This window comes from Pogoniulus pusillus, chromosome 3 (assembly GCF_015220805.1).
Source record: "Pogoniulus pusillus isolate bPogPus1 chromosome 3, bPogPus1.pri, whole genome shotgun sequence".
Lineage (NCBI taxonomy): Eukaryota > Metazoa > Chordata > Aves > Piciformes > Lybiidae > Pogoniulus > Pogoniulus pusillus.
This window is the reverse complement of record NC_087266.1, coordinates 45,412,994-45,426,353: the sequence shown is the minus strand read 5'-3', so window position 1 is coordinate 45,426,353 and position 13,360 is coordinate 45,412,994. Positions and strand designations below refer to the sequence as shown.

General features: G+C 48.6%; 1 protein-coding gene across 2 annotated transcripts; it reads right to left on the bottom strand.

Moving 5' to 3' along the window:
• Window positions 1-8,620: 8,620 nt before the first annotated feature.
• PCDH8 (protocadherin 8) lies at window positions 8,621-13,038 on the bottom strand. Of its 2 annotated transcripts, none has more exons than XM_064174444.1 (3): window positions 10,531-13,038; window positions 10,178-10,388; window positions 8,621-9,704 (listed from the first exon to the last, which is right to left on the bottom strand). In XM_064174444.1, exons 1-3 carry the CDS (start codon window positions 12,940-12,942, stop codon window positions 9,331-9,333), a joined length of 2,997 nt encoding a protein of 998 aa, XP_064030514.1. In that variant the 5' UTR covers window positions 12,943-13,038; the 3' UTR covers window positions 8,621-9,330. The 2 variants fall into 2 exon arrangements, with proteins under 2 accessions (XP_064030514.1, XP_064030523.1); XM_064174453.1 differs by having other exon boundaries at window positions 10,178-10,385.
• Window positions 13,039-13,360: the final 322 nt, after the last annotated feature.

Here is a 13,360-nt window from a genome sequence, read left to right as displayed (position 1 = left end):
GGCTGAAAACCCCTCAACCTTCTCAGCCTTTCTTCACAGGAGAGGTATTCCAGCCCTCTGATACTTTTTCTGGCCTTGCTCTGAACCTATTCAAACAGGTTTATGTTCTTCAAGTGCTGAGGATGCCAAAGCTGGGCACGGTGCTCCAGGTGCAGTCTCACTGGAGTGCAGCGGAGGAGAATCATCTCCCTTTGACCTGCAGCCCAGGGTATGGTTAGCTTTCTGAGCTGCGAGGGCACATTGCCGGCTCATATCCAGCTCTTCATCCACTCGTCAGCGTTTCATTCACTCAAATCCCACTGTACCTCACCCAGCCCCGGTTTGGGATCCCTCTTTGGTCGCTGCCGGCACTGCCAGACTCGCATCCCCATCTAGCGGCGGCCCAGGCCGGAGCGGGTTGCCCCCGCATGGGGCGCAGAGGTCACTCCGGCAGCCCGACTTACCCGGGGCTCTGACCCCCTCTCAGGAACCGCAACCGGCCCTTTCCCCAGCTGGGACAGGCGGCTTTAAACGAAAGTGAACCGCAGCTGGAAGGAGCCCTTCGGAAAGACCCCCGCCCAGGGCCCGCCGGAGAGCAGTGGCTGGGGTGGCGTAAAGGCTGCCAGGAACCAAAGGAGCTCCGAGTGCGCCGATGCGCTTGGATGAATTCGTGTGTGAGCTCCTCATGGCAGCGCAGCTCCGCTGCAGAGCCCGCACCAGCTGCAGGCTCCGGCACAGCCACTGGTGGAGGCAGATTCCTTCACTATCTCATTTATCATCATTGCTTCCAGTCCAATTTTGTTCACGCCTTACATTTTTGATTGTCTTGGATTAAACATTACCAGAGGAAATAATACTAATAGCCTTTCACAGCGAAAAAATCAACTTCTAAGGCATTTGTTATGGAAAGGATTATAATAAATTAAATGCTTAAACTAGCACTGTGCAAGCATTTTTGTCTCGGATCAAAATGTTTGCACTGACTGTTTAAACATTTAATTTATTATAATGAGGAATATCATTGTAAAAATAAGCATGTTAATTAAACCTGAGTTTTGCAAATGTGAGTCATCCCATGTGGACACAGTATAATGAATATAGACAGGTAGAGTCTGCATGGCCTTTTTTTTTCTCATTAAGAAAATTAACATTTACATCTTTAAACCCTGCAGCTATTAGTTATTTTTAATGAACTGTGTTGCCATTTCAAAGTTAAGCTCTTCTATGATGCAATCAGATATTGCTAGGTCAGGAAAGAACTTTGCTAATTAAGTTGCAGAGAAGTTCTTTGCCACAGATAATTGATTAAAGTTGTTATATAGATAATCAGTTTACTCAGTTAAATAAATAAAAACAAGTAACTGCCAAGAAAACCCAGGTCACGATAGGGTGGTAAAAGAGAGCAGAACTCCTGCCACCCTAGAGCCCAAAGGAGACATGAATTTGAAAGCAACAGTCTGAACCTTTTTGTTACGGTCTGACAAGGGAGTGAGGAACTGTAGGGACCTTCACACAGGTGTTTTGGACAGTGATGTTTTGCTGCTGGTGTGGGTGAGAGTGGATGGAGGCCAGATGCTCTCTAAAGCCTTCCCAAGCAGAGTGATTGGAAACAATTTCTTCTGTCTTCTCATGCCACTGGTCTCTGGTGCATCCATCTGGTCTTGTCCTGGATTCATTGCATATGCCAGGTTGTATGCTGCTACATAAACAAAAAGCACTTGGATGTACTCCCAGCTCTCTCACAGATGTGTTGTATGGCCTTAAACATGTTCCTTTACCTCCTGGGCGTTCATAAAGTGCTCTGAGCTATGGCCCTGCAAACAGTGGAGGTAGTGTTACTCTGTTTCAATTACCATCCTGCCAAGCTGTGTGTTTGGAAGCATTTCAGATCTCTCGTTATCATGCATTACTCAAACAGGCAAAGGTCATTGCAGGCTGGCTGCCAGTCCTGGCTGAATCCCATTTCTGAAGTGGCTCAGCCTCTAAGGGACAGAGGGGGACCATCTTTGGTACAGTGGTGAAATTAAATCCTTGGGAGGGAAGAAACCCTCATGAATTATTTTCCAGGAGCTGCAGCAAAGAATTAGGGATGGGATGCTCTCTCTCAGGGTCTGTATGCCAAATGCATGTTGTTTCATATGTGGAGATTCAAGTGGCAGCAACTTTATAAGTAAAAAGCAATTTGAAGGTCTTGATCTGTGTGTCTCTTCATACTATTCTGTAGCTAGCTGTCCACTGAACCTGCTCTTGGTGTCTGCTGTAGGATTTTTGAAAGGTTAAGATTTTTGAATTACTTCCAAATCTAGTGGACATGTTTTGAATGAGAAGAGAGAATGAATTAAGATGAGGATCCTCTGTATATAATACATTTTGTTATTTTACTGAGGATTGTCCTCCAAAACTACTGCATGTTTGCAGCCTCTAGACAGCTTAATGCCATACCATGTGGGTCACTCTCTCCTGTCACACGTTCCCCCACATCCCACATTTTCCTGCTTTGCTTATTTTCCTTTCACTGTGAGTGAGAGGGAGAAGAGTTTTCCAGGTGAATGGATAAAGCTTTGCACTTTCTTCTTGCTCTGTCCCTGTGTGAGTTTTGCAGAGTTGTCCATCATCGTGGCCTCTGCTGACCTTCTGCCAAACTCCCCTCTTCTTTCAGAAGCTAATTCAAGTTTTCCCTGAGACATTTTGCTTTTCAAGGAGTATTTCTACACAGATCATGAGCCTGTGGGGAAAGGGAGGTCTTGTCTGCAGTTCTTTAGTGAGCTGCCACATCCTGAGGGGATGGAGAACATGGTTGGATTTACAACGACTGTTTGCAGAGCAGCCAGCCCAGGACTCATCACCCTGGCAGAAGGCTACAGCTAGCAGGCAGGTAGGTGAAGAGTTCCATGAGCTGTGCTGAGAAGTTGAACAGGGGTTGCCTGGCAGAAACATGGAGGGACAGATGTAATTTCTTGTGTGCAGTGCTGGGCCAGCCATCCCAAGCTGCTAGGAAGCTGCAAAGTTGTTGGTGCTCATCTGTCTGTGGTCAACATAAATGCTGTTCTCACTACGTGTTCACTTCTGTTCCAGAAAAAAAGCCTAGAGGTGGTTTTGCCATGATGGGAACTAGGAGCCATCTGTGTGCTCATGATAGGACAGAAATGCCCAAATCCCATGGCATTCAGATAACCCAGAGGGCAAGTGTGACCATAAAACCTGATTGCTGAGACTTGACACCTATAAACTGCGAGTCAACTGTTTTATGGGTGGAGGTAGCTGGAAACTGGACATTGTATCCAGTGAAGTAGGAGAGGGGAGAAGGGTACGAGGCAGCTTCACCCTCTGGGACATTCACCCAATGTAGGTTCAAGCAAAGAAGCACAACTGGGCTTTGAACAGAAATCCATCTTCAAGACTGAAGAATGGAGGTACCACAAAAATACCTGCACTTTCAAATGTCGTTCGACCCTAACACTGCATAGAGTTGCTTCTTTACCTTATCTGCAGGGTTGGTAGGTCATCCTTGCTGGAAAACCATAGGCAGGCCACAGCAGCTGGCTGTCCACCATAGCAGAAGCTGACAGGCAGGTGGGGTTTGTCTGTTGCAGGCTAAGAAGGGTGCTCATGCCTGTGACCCTGAGGATGCTAATGTCCACTTAGAAATCATTGATAACTGCCTATTGAAGGAGTCTGACTGATTCTCATATCCAGGCTATGACACTGCTTTGCTCAACTTGGTGGCCCTTTTCAATTCAGCTCTCAGGATTTTAACACACTCCTCAGGCACCACAGTACAGGGGGGACCCACCAAAGCCAGACTCCATCCTGATCCCTGCATTCCTCCCTGCCTGTGTCTGGATCCCTAGCTCCCTGTGAACTCTCTCAATATGATTAACATTGGATGGGCAGCATGCCCCAAAAGTCCTGAGGGTGGTAGAAATGCCACTACTGTGGTTATCTTGGCCAGGAGTGTGAAACCATCTTTGTGTGCCCATTAGGAAGGAAGGGGAAGTGAAGGGATCCTTATCGCTGCTTAAGGAGGCAGAAACCCAACTCCAAAAAACTTCTCCAAAGCATCCTCCTAAAGGTAGGCTTGAATACCTTGGCACATATGGTGGGAATCAACACCTACTTTTTCTTACAACACTTACTTCTCCCCAGTCACTAGTCCACCTTCTTCAGACTAAATTTGGGCTTAGGTGACATTTAAAGAGTGAGTGGGGATTATCACCAGCAATGCCAAGACTTCAAATTATTTGAAAGACATTATGTTCCTCCTTGGCCAACCTTGAAATTGCCTCAAAGCCTCCAGAAGTTTTATGTTACCAATAGGCTGATCTACTTGTTGGATGCTGCCCAAAAGCACAGCCTTGCATTCTTTGCAGGTCCTGAGAGCTGCCTCCTTCTTTGTCCTCTCCCTGACAGCACTTACATTTGCCTGGCCCTGATAGAGTTAAAACTGCAGAAATCTGGTTTGGTTGGTACTTTTGTACATTTGGCCATGGGCAGATTATTTTCACGGATGCTGGTGGGAAAGGAGTCACTAGAAAATGAAGCTTGCTATATCCACATGTGTAAGGCTTAGTCTACTGTCATATACAATGAGGAGGTAGTCAACACAGTTACAGGAGACTAGAAAGTTATTTTCCTTAGTAAATGGAATTGCCTGCTTTAGAGATGAGACAGAAGGGCTTTTAGACCTCCGTGACCAGCCTCCATCTGCCATAGGAGTGTAAATGCCTGTGATCCATGTAGACCCCTACACACTGGCCACAAAAAAACATATCTGTCTGAATCTTCAGCTGAAACCCACCCTAGTGTCTCTCTGTCTTCATGGACTGGTCCAGGCAGCATTTTCTGAGCATATCTATCTTATGTCACAACTACAGGATAAAGCCTTCATCCCAAAGGTCACAGCCATATCCACATGAATGCTGCCACCTCGTTCTACTAGAAATCCTTTGCATCTAGAGCATGATCTGGAGAAACCAGAATTAGGCACCTCACAGTGGTGTCTGACTCCATCACAAATCATTAAACATAAAACACACTTGAAGGCATTGAAAAAACACAGGAGAGAAGAGCAGGTCAGAGGGAAAATAACTATTTTTTGGCTAACGTTCCACAGAAGACATCTCCAGGATCTTGTTTCCTTGATGTGTGTGGTGCGTTGACCTTGGTCAGCAGCCAGATCTCCATTTAGTTGCTCACTTTTACTCCCCCTCCTCAACAGGACAGGGGGTGAAAATCAGATGGAAAAGCTCATGAGCTGTATAGACACAGAGAGTTCACTGAGTAATTACCATCACAGGCAAACAGACTTGACTTTGGAAAAAATACTTTAAGTTACTGACAATTAAACCAGATTTGGATGCTTGCCCTATATTGTCTCCAGGATGGCAACTGTAAGCCCACAATGCCAGAACATCGCTAGAGCATTCAGGAGACAAGGCATCTTGTGGTTGTGCTGCTGTAGGGTCCCTGCTTGTGTTCTGGGTATTGCAGCTACGTCTTAATGGGTGTGAAGGTACACCTGAAATAATCTATGGGAATCACCTATTTCCATGTTTGGGCTGTTTAGGTCCTCTCCCTTGCTGCCCAAAAAATGGGACACTGGTGCCCACCTATGAGGCTGCTGATCTCCTACTAGGTATCTTCATCTAACCTATTTGGGTTACAGTTCTCTCATTTTGCCACCTTGTCAGTATGTTCAGGTCAGATGGTTTCATGGCAATTGCTAACAGCAAACTATCTGGCAGTTTTTGAAGGTTCATGGGGTGATGGGGAATTTCTAAGTGTAATACTCCAGAGCTGGTTCAGGAGGAGTTGATTTGTGCCCTAAAAAGATCCGATTTCTCTCCATTTACCGTGAAGGGAGCTGAGGGTGCTTTGCTCCATTGTAGGTGACTGACAGAGACTTCTGCAAGAGCAGACTCAAGCTTGATGTTAGGGCTTTTGTGATTTCCAAGTGTTGTAGCCAGTTTGGGTAATGGAATTAATGCTGGCTCAGTGAAAGAGTACTGTCTCCAATCTTGCACCTCTACACCCCCTCCTCACCTCTGCTTCTGAATTGGAGAAAGGCAGGGAAAAGGCAGTTCTCTGTGATGGAAAGGTTGTGTGGCCACACAGTCTCATCCACCACTGATGATATATCATGCTTGGTGAATAAATATAATTTTATTGATAACTCTGCATTAAATTCTGAGGCATGTTAGCAAACTCTCAGTAATGTTAATCAAAAACCAAAAGAAGAAAACTAGGACATACACAGTGAAATAGCATCGATGGAGTAAACATTTGATTCAAAGGGCCCTGCCCAGGAGCTAAGCCACAGGCTCCCCTCTCAGCTCGTCTGCACTTTGGATGGTGTGTGCTTTTATCTGATGGAGCCTGGGGACTTGCTTCACCTAATTTTATGCATCTAACAGCTAAAGGAGTCTGGGTTGCTGCCCCTTGCCCTTAGAGGCAAAGAAGAGATCAAGAGCTTCAGTGATGTACCCGGGCTGTCCCTGTTGCCTGTTTCCAAGCCAAGATGAGAAGCTCTCAGGAGTTCACATCTTTCCACCAATCAGAGAGTTCCTGCAAAGTGGCTGGCTCAGGTGTAAATGCTGACTGGATGAATCTCACATTTTATGTGCAGCACGTAGAACCCTACAACAGACAGACCCCTGATCCCAGAAAGACTGCCTGCTGCTGAAAGCTGCTTTGTGACTCTGAGCAGGTGATTTTATTTACTGCTCCCCTCCTTCCCCTCAACACCCTCCTGCCCCCATTTCAAAACTGCATCATTTTGGCATGGCCTGAACTCCTGACTAGGTAGTGAGGACCATCAACCCCCTCCTAGAATCTGGCACTTCAACTCGACATGATGATGCACCCTTTGTCTGCGGTTATCTCTTACCACTCTCCCCCCAGGGGAGCCTAGGGATCTGCTGTGGAGGTGTTGCAGTACATAAACTCAGGCTTTTGAACTAGATGAGGTAGAACCAGATTATCAGATTGCTTTGCTTTTCTGATGGGGAACTTGTCCCTCCCCATGTTCAGTGTTGTGACTAATTACTTCACATGCAGGCTTGCTGCTCTGCATCACTGATGATTAGCCGGCAGGGAGGCTCCCAGCCTTCCTTCTCAGTACCACACCCCCCCGCCCCTGCTTCAGCCTCAACTTCTGCTCTAAATCTAACCAAGACAATCTCCGTAGTTCATTAGATGCATCATGATTTTTACTGCCAGGTTTAGATGAAATACCTATTTTCTTGACCATAAAACCCTGTATCACAGATGTTGCTTTCCAGTTGAGTCTTGCATCAGCCTGATTTCAATTACCTTAAAGTACAGTTTCTGAAGCTCTCTGGTTGTCACAAATCTTCATACAGTGGTTTTTATGAAGCCTCTGTTAAAACTCGGACTTTGTGTGCATAAAAACTTGGTCAGGCTCTGCTACTACTGTTACTTGGGCTTGAGAAAGCTGAAAGCTGGGGCAGAAAGAGAAATTGTGTTTGTTGAGGACATGCAAGTAGGATCTGTTTTTCTATTTACATTTTAAGACATGAAGTCTAAAGGGGCCATGTGTATATCTTAAAAGGCTTTAGATTTTCTTTGTGATTAATCTTCTACATATATATGTACCATACTACTTAGACATATATTGAAGAATTCACAATGAAAACCAAAAGCTTTGTGCCATGTAAAAATTTCTGGATTATTGATTTGTATGAAATATGAAATCATAGAATCAACCAGGTTGGAAGAGACCTCCAAGATCATCCAGTCCAACCTATTATCACCCAGCCCTGTCCAATCGACTAGACCATGGCACTAAATACCATCATCCAGTCTGAGCAGCTCTTTCTTTAGGAAAAGTTATTTAATATTAGGACTGCAATAGAAGTGTTATCTCTGGTATAAGCATTTCTTTTTCTGAACACAGGAAGAAACACTCCTGCTTCAGTTTGTTTCATGAAAAGCTATTCTGTGCCTGATTGCAGGCAGGATTTGAGGTCTGCTTCTAGCTTGAAACTTTGAGGAGAGGGAATTTCAAAACCCTTTGTGATTTTTTTTGTCAGGATTGTCTTTTCTGGATGGAGACAAAATATGTGTAACAGACAATCTCAGCATAGCCAACATCTATTCTTTCTGTTTTGTGCACAAATGCGAACCTAATCCTTCTATTGATACATAAATATATGCACATAAATGCAAGCCCTTTAGTAAGGCTGCTTTAACAAGAGATAAACGTGTCAGCTCATACCTATGCAGCTTGATGCAACGTCTCAGCCAGAGAGCAAAGTGCTCAAGTGGCTGCTGATGCAAACATACTTGCACAGCATGAACATTTCTCTTGATGGACGTAGCTTCATTGCTTCACTAAAACTACGCTGCTTCACTGCAGTGAAGGATCAGACTGGAAGTGCTTGGATCAGGTAATGAAAAGCAAAGGACAGCTCCATCACACAGTCCTCTCTCCCACCCTGCACCCAATCATTAAAATCTCCAGAGCTAAAGTTCCAGTGAGGTACTGCTAGAGATTATGGATGGGCAAGACTAAGAGCAGCCTCATTCATGCTCCTCCCCACTGCATTTCTGTGCACAAAACAATTCTGTTGACCTGTAAAGACCTCTACACTCTGAAGCATGAAATCCATTAACAGATCCCTCCAACACATCACAAAACCTTTATTAGTGTTTATCAGTGACACAGATTACAGGAACCAAAGGCAATTAAATAACATTTAACTTTAAGCTGACCACAGACTCAAGAAATACAGGTCACATCTGGCAAGGCAAACTTTTCAGTACACTGGGCTGCTTAGGTTATTATTACACCGTGGAAGGAGAATTTCCTTTACAAGGTTCTACATATTCAGAATATTATTATTATTATTGTGTCTTTCAGACAGTTCCTTTGGCAAGAATTCCCTTTTTTTTTTTTTAAAGATTTTATTATATAAAAATATAACCAATTCTCATTATGTACAAACATTACATTACACAATATACAGGTTAAAAACACTACCAAAAAGAATAATAAAACAAGTGGCAGGCCATGAGTGAACAAAAAAAACCCCAAACCCAAAACAACAAACCCAACAAAACTCCCAATCTCTATGTAGAAAACATGAGAAGAAAAATTAAATACTGCACATTTCATAAAAATTACATTAACTACAAACAAGGGTTTTTTGTTTGCAAATATCAAACAGTACTGATGTGATTGGAAATCCTTCCCAACAACTTCGTTTTTAAGGCACCTCTTGCATATTTACAGGTACAACACGGGATCTGGTCAATAACTTAAAGGCTCTCGGGAGTGACCTAGTCGTGTGCGCACAGGGATGCGTGTACTTGGGTGGGGAGTGTGCTGGGCTACACTTTCTCAGCTGTGTCAGTCTGGGGGCCCAGGTATCTAGTTGAGGGGGCTGGATAGAGAGGCACCCCAATCTCCTGAAGGTCAGGGAGCCTTGCAGGGCGTGGTGGGGAGAGAAGCGTGATTGTCCGGTCAAAGTCCCTGTGCAGCACTTTCTCATAGACGCTCTGAAGCCCTACGGTTTTGGGCAGTTGCGCTTGATAAAAATTGTCCCTGCGAAGCGGATCCCTGGGCAAGGATGTGCTCTTGCAGAAGGTGGAAAGGGGTGCTGAAGGATGGGGAGAGGGGTGAGGGTTGGCTCGGCCACAGGAGGGGCTCCAGCAGCGGTCTGAGTGGCCCAATATCTTGCACTCAGCTGTGCATGCCCAGAGACCTGAAGAGTTAGAGAGAGAGAGAGAGAAAGGAGAAACCTGTGATTACTGCAGGATTAAATCCACATCATTCATAATCCTCAGAGTTATCAGTCACAGGGTGATTCAATGTACTGACAGCAGAACTCAGGAGGTGATGCTCTACAGCACAACAACAACAACAACAAAAAACATGCTTGGGAAGGTTATGGCATTTCACTAGGGATACTCCTCACACTCCTAACCTGAAGGGAAGCTTTTTTGGGAAGGAAAAAACCCTAATCCGGCAGCACTTTCAAGATCTGTTTATTTGTACTCTGTGCTCAGTGTGGAGAGGAGCCAGTGTCTAGCAGCCTGCTGCAAAAACATGGGCAGTTAGAGCCACACAGCATCAAGTTTCCCCTTCTAACTACCCTGCCTCATCACCGTGCCCTCTGATCGCCTCCCCATCCGGCTGTCACTAAAGTGGGCAGCTGGGGGTGAGCCGAACCCTTACCGTTCTGCATGTGCGTGATGAGATCTTTCTTTAAGGCATCTCCGCTGATATCCGAGTCGCTGTCATTAAAATCGCTGTCACCTTTCCCGCTGTCCTTGCCACTGAACTTCTCTGCCTCTCGGCCAGAGATGGTGTTGAATGAGTGCCCCTTCCAAATAGCCACGGCAGGAGCAGGCTCCTTGCCATAACTTGGAGCAGCAGCAAAACCCTGCTGGGGTGGCGGGGGAGATCAAAAGAGACGTGAGAGAGTGAAGTAGTGAGGGGTAAATCAACATCAGAACTGCAACTCTGCAATTCACATCCTCCAAGCCCCCTCCCACCTGCTGAGCCCCTTCCCCACGGCAGAATCTTACCTCCCCATTTGGTCCTCTGAGCTTCTTCTGACCCTCGTAGAGGCAAGCACTGTCGCTGCTGCTCTCAGCAGTGGAGATCTCTTCAGCAGCTGGAGAAGGGTCTGGGCTGGTAAAAGAGGTTTTGCTGGGAAAGGTTCGTACCTCAAACACATTCCCTCTCTGGCTGCCCTCCTCCTGGCAGCCCTTCTCCAGGTGGGAGATGTCTATCTGGTCCTTCAAGGAAGTGCTGTTTTTTATCTCATTTCCTTTCTTGCGCCTGTTGCAGGTGGTGGCAATGGTGATTATAGCCACAAGAAGCAGGGTGCAGCTGCCTGCCAGGACAATGATCACAATCAGAGGGATGTCCCACTGCAAAGCCTTTCCTTCCCAGGAGCTGGGCTTGGCTATCTCCTGGATACTGGAAGGAGCAGTGGCAGTCACCAAGAAGTTGACTGTGGCAGTTGTGGCAAGTGGGGGTCTGCCATTGTCTGTTACAGTGAGGATGACCTTGAACAGTTGTCCCAGCTCTTCAGAGAGGTCACCCTTCAGCACAATGTCCCCAGTACTTGGGTTGATGGTGAAAATGTCCTGCTGGGGCTCTCCCAGGAAGGCAAAGGTGAGCTCAGCATTGGCTCCATCATCTGCATCTCGAGCTTTGATCTGGGCCACAAGGGAGTCACGGGAGGTCTTACTGGACACGCCAATTTCCACTGTCCCATTGGTGAGCACTGGGTGAATGATGACAGGAGGGTTGTCATTCTGGTCCACCATCCTCACTTTGACAAGGGTGCTGCTGGAGAGCTGTGGGGAGCCACCATCAGTGGCCTGGATCCTCAGGTCCAGCTGCTTGAGGATCTCATAGTTGAACGTCCTGAGGGCATAGATGGCCCCGGTGGCAGGGTCCACTGAGACATAGGTGGAGATGGGAGCCCCCATGACCTGTGTCTCCAGAAGTCGATAGGTGACCTTACCATTGTGGCCAAGATCAGGGTCGCGAGCTATTACAGTGGTGATGTAGGCACCTGGGGGATTGTTCTCTGGCACAGCCACCTCATAGAGGGGTTTTGCAAAGAGTGGTGCATTGTCATTCTCATCGCTCACCCGCACCGTATACTGGCGGACAGTCTTGAAGGGTGGTGAGCCTAGGTCCTCAGCCACCACGGTGAGGTTATACTCAGGGATGCGCTCACGGTCCAGTGCTGCTGTAGTGACAATCATGTAGCTGTCCTCATAGGCACGCTGCAGGGCAAAGTGGTCATGGCCGCGGAGGCTGCAGCGCACCTGCCCGTTGGCACCTGAGTCACGGTCTGAGGCGCTGACAAGGGCCACAAAGCTCTCGCTGGCTGCTGCCTCGCTCACGTAGGCCACGCCAGCAGCACTGGCGGCTCCACGGAGGGCACTGATGCTGATACGCGGTGCGTTGTCATTGACATCAGTGAGGCGCACAATGACAGTGCAGGTAGCGGTGCGTGGGCTGGCACCACGGTCCTGGGCACGCACGTCCAGCTCATAGGTGCGGGTTCGCTCGTAGTCCACAGCTGCCTCCAGTGTGAGCCGGCCTGAGCGTGGGTCAAGCCGGAAGAGCCGCCGGGCCTCAGGGGGCACCTGGCTGCCAAAAGTGTAGACCACTTCACCATTGGGACCCTCATCAGGATCAGCAGCATCCAAGTCAAGCAGCAGGGAGCCAGGTGGAGCATCCTCAGGCAGCTCCACTGTGATTGAGCTCTGGGCGAAGGCGGGGCTGTTGTCATTGGCGTCGAGGACACGGACATGCACGGTGGCTGTGCCTGAGCGTGCCGGACTGCCTCCATCCTTGGCCACCAGCTCCAGTGTGTAGGAAGGCTGGCGCTCACGGTCCAGCTCCTGGAGCAGCACCAGGTCAGCACAGCGTGCCCCATCTGCCCGTGTCTGTGCCTCCACACCAAAGTGGCTATTGAGGGAGACCTGGAAGCTCTGGATGGAGTTAGAGCCCACATCTTCATCCACAGCCACCTCTAGTGGAAGGCGGGTGCCGGGTGCAGCACTCTCTGACACCTCCAGTGTCATCTGGGCACGGGGGAAGCGTGGGGCATTGTCGTTGATGTCACGCACCTCCAGCTCCACGTGCACCAGGCGGTAGCGCTCCCTCCAGCAGCTCACCACGTCGAAGGCCAGGACGCACTGGGGGGCCTGCCCGCATAGCCGTTCCCTGTCCAGTCCTGCATCACCGATACTCAGCTGCCCGTCCTCCTCTCGCACCCGCACCAGAGAGCTGTTGCTGAACTGCCGCATCAGGCGGAAGCTCATCTCCCCCGGCGCCTTCACCGGCATCTCGTCGGCCAGTGTACCGATCACTGTGCCTGGCGCTCCTTCCTCGTCGGTGCGGTACCTCACCGTCTTGCAGCGGGACGAGGCCAGCAGGCAGGCGGCAGCCAGCAGCTGCAGGGCGTTCATGGCACTTGAGCGGGACTCAGCCCGACGGTGCGCTCCGGAGTGCTGCGGTGTTCCGGAGCGTGGCTGCGCGGTCCTCGCGGAGCTGCTGCCCACACCCTCCGCCACTGTCTGCGCCCCTCCGCGCCTCCGCACAGCCTTTCATAGACGGCGCTATGCAAATGAGCAGGCGGCGGAGCCAATGGGAGGCGGGTCGCTGGCAGCGGTCGCCCCCCCGGCGGTCCCCGAACCGGGGCGGCTCCGGCAGCCGGCGGGAGCTGGGGCGCGGGGCGATCGTCTTTGTTTTCTTTAACTCTCCCGGCTTTGGGATTTTTCCACCCCCCATCCCTGGCTTTATTAGTGTCCCCCCCTTCGCTCTCTCTTTCTCTCTCCCCCCCCCCCCCCCCCTTTCTTTCCTTCCACCCCCCCATGTCCCTTCCTT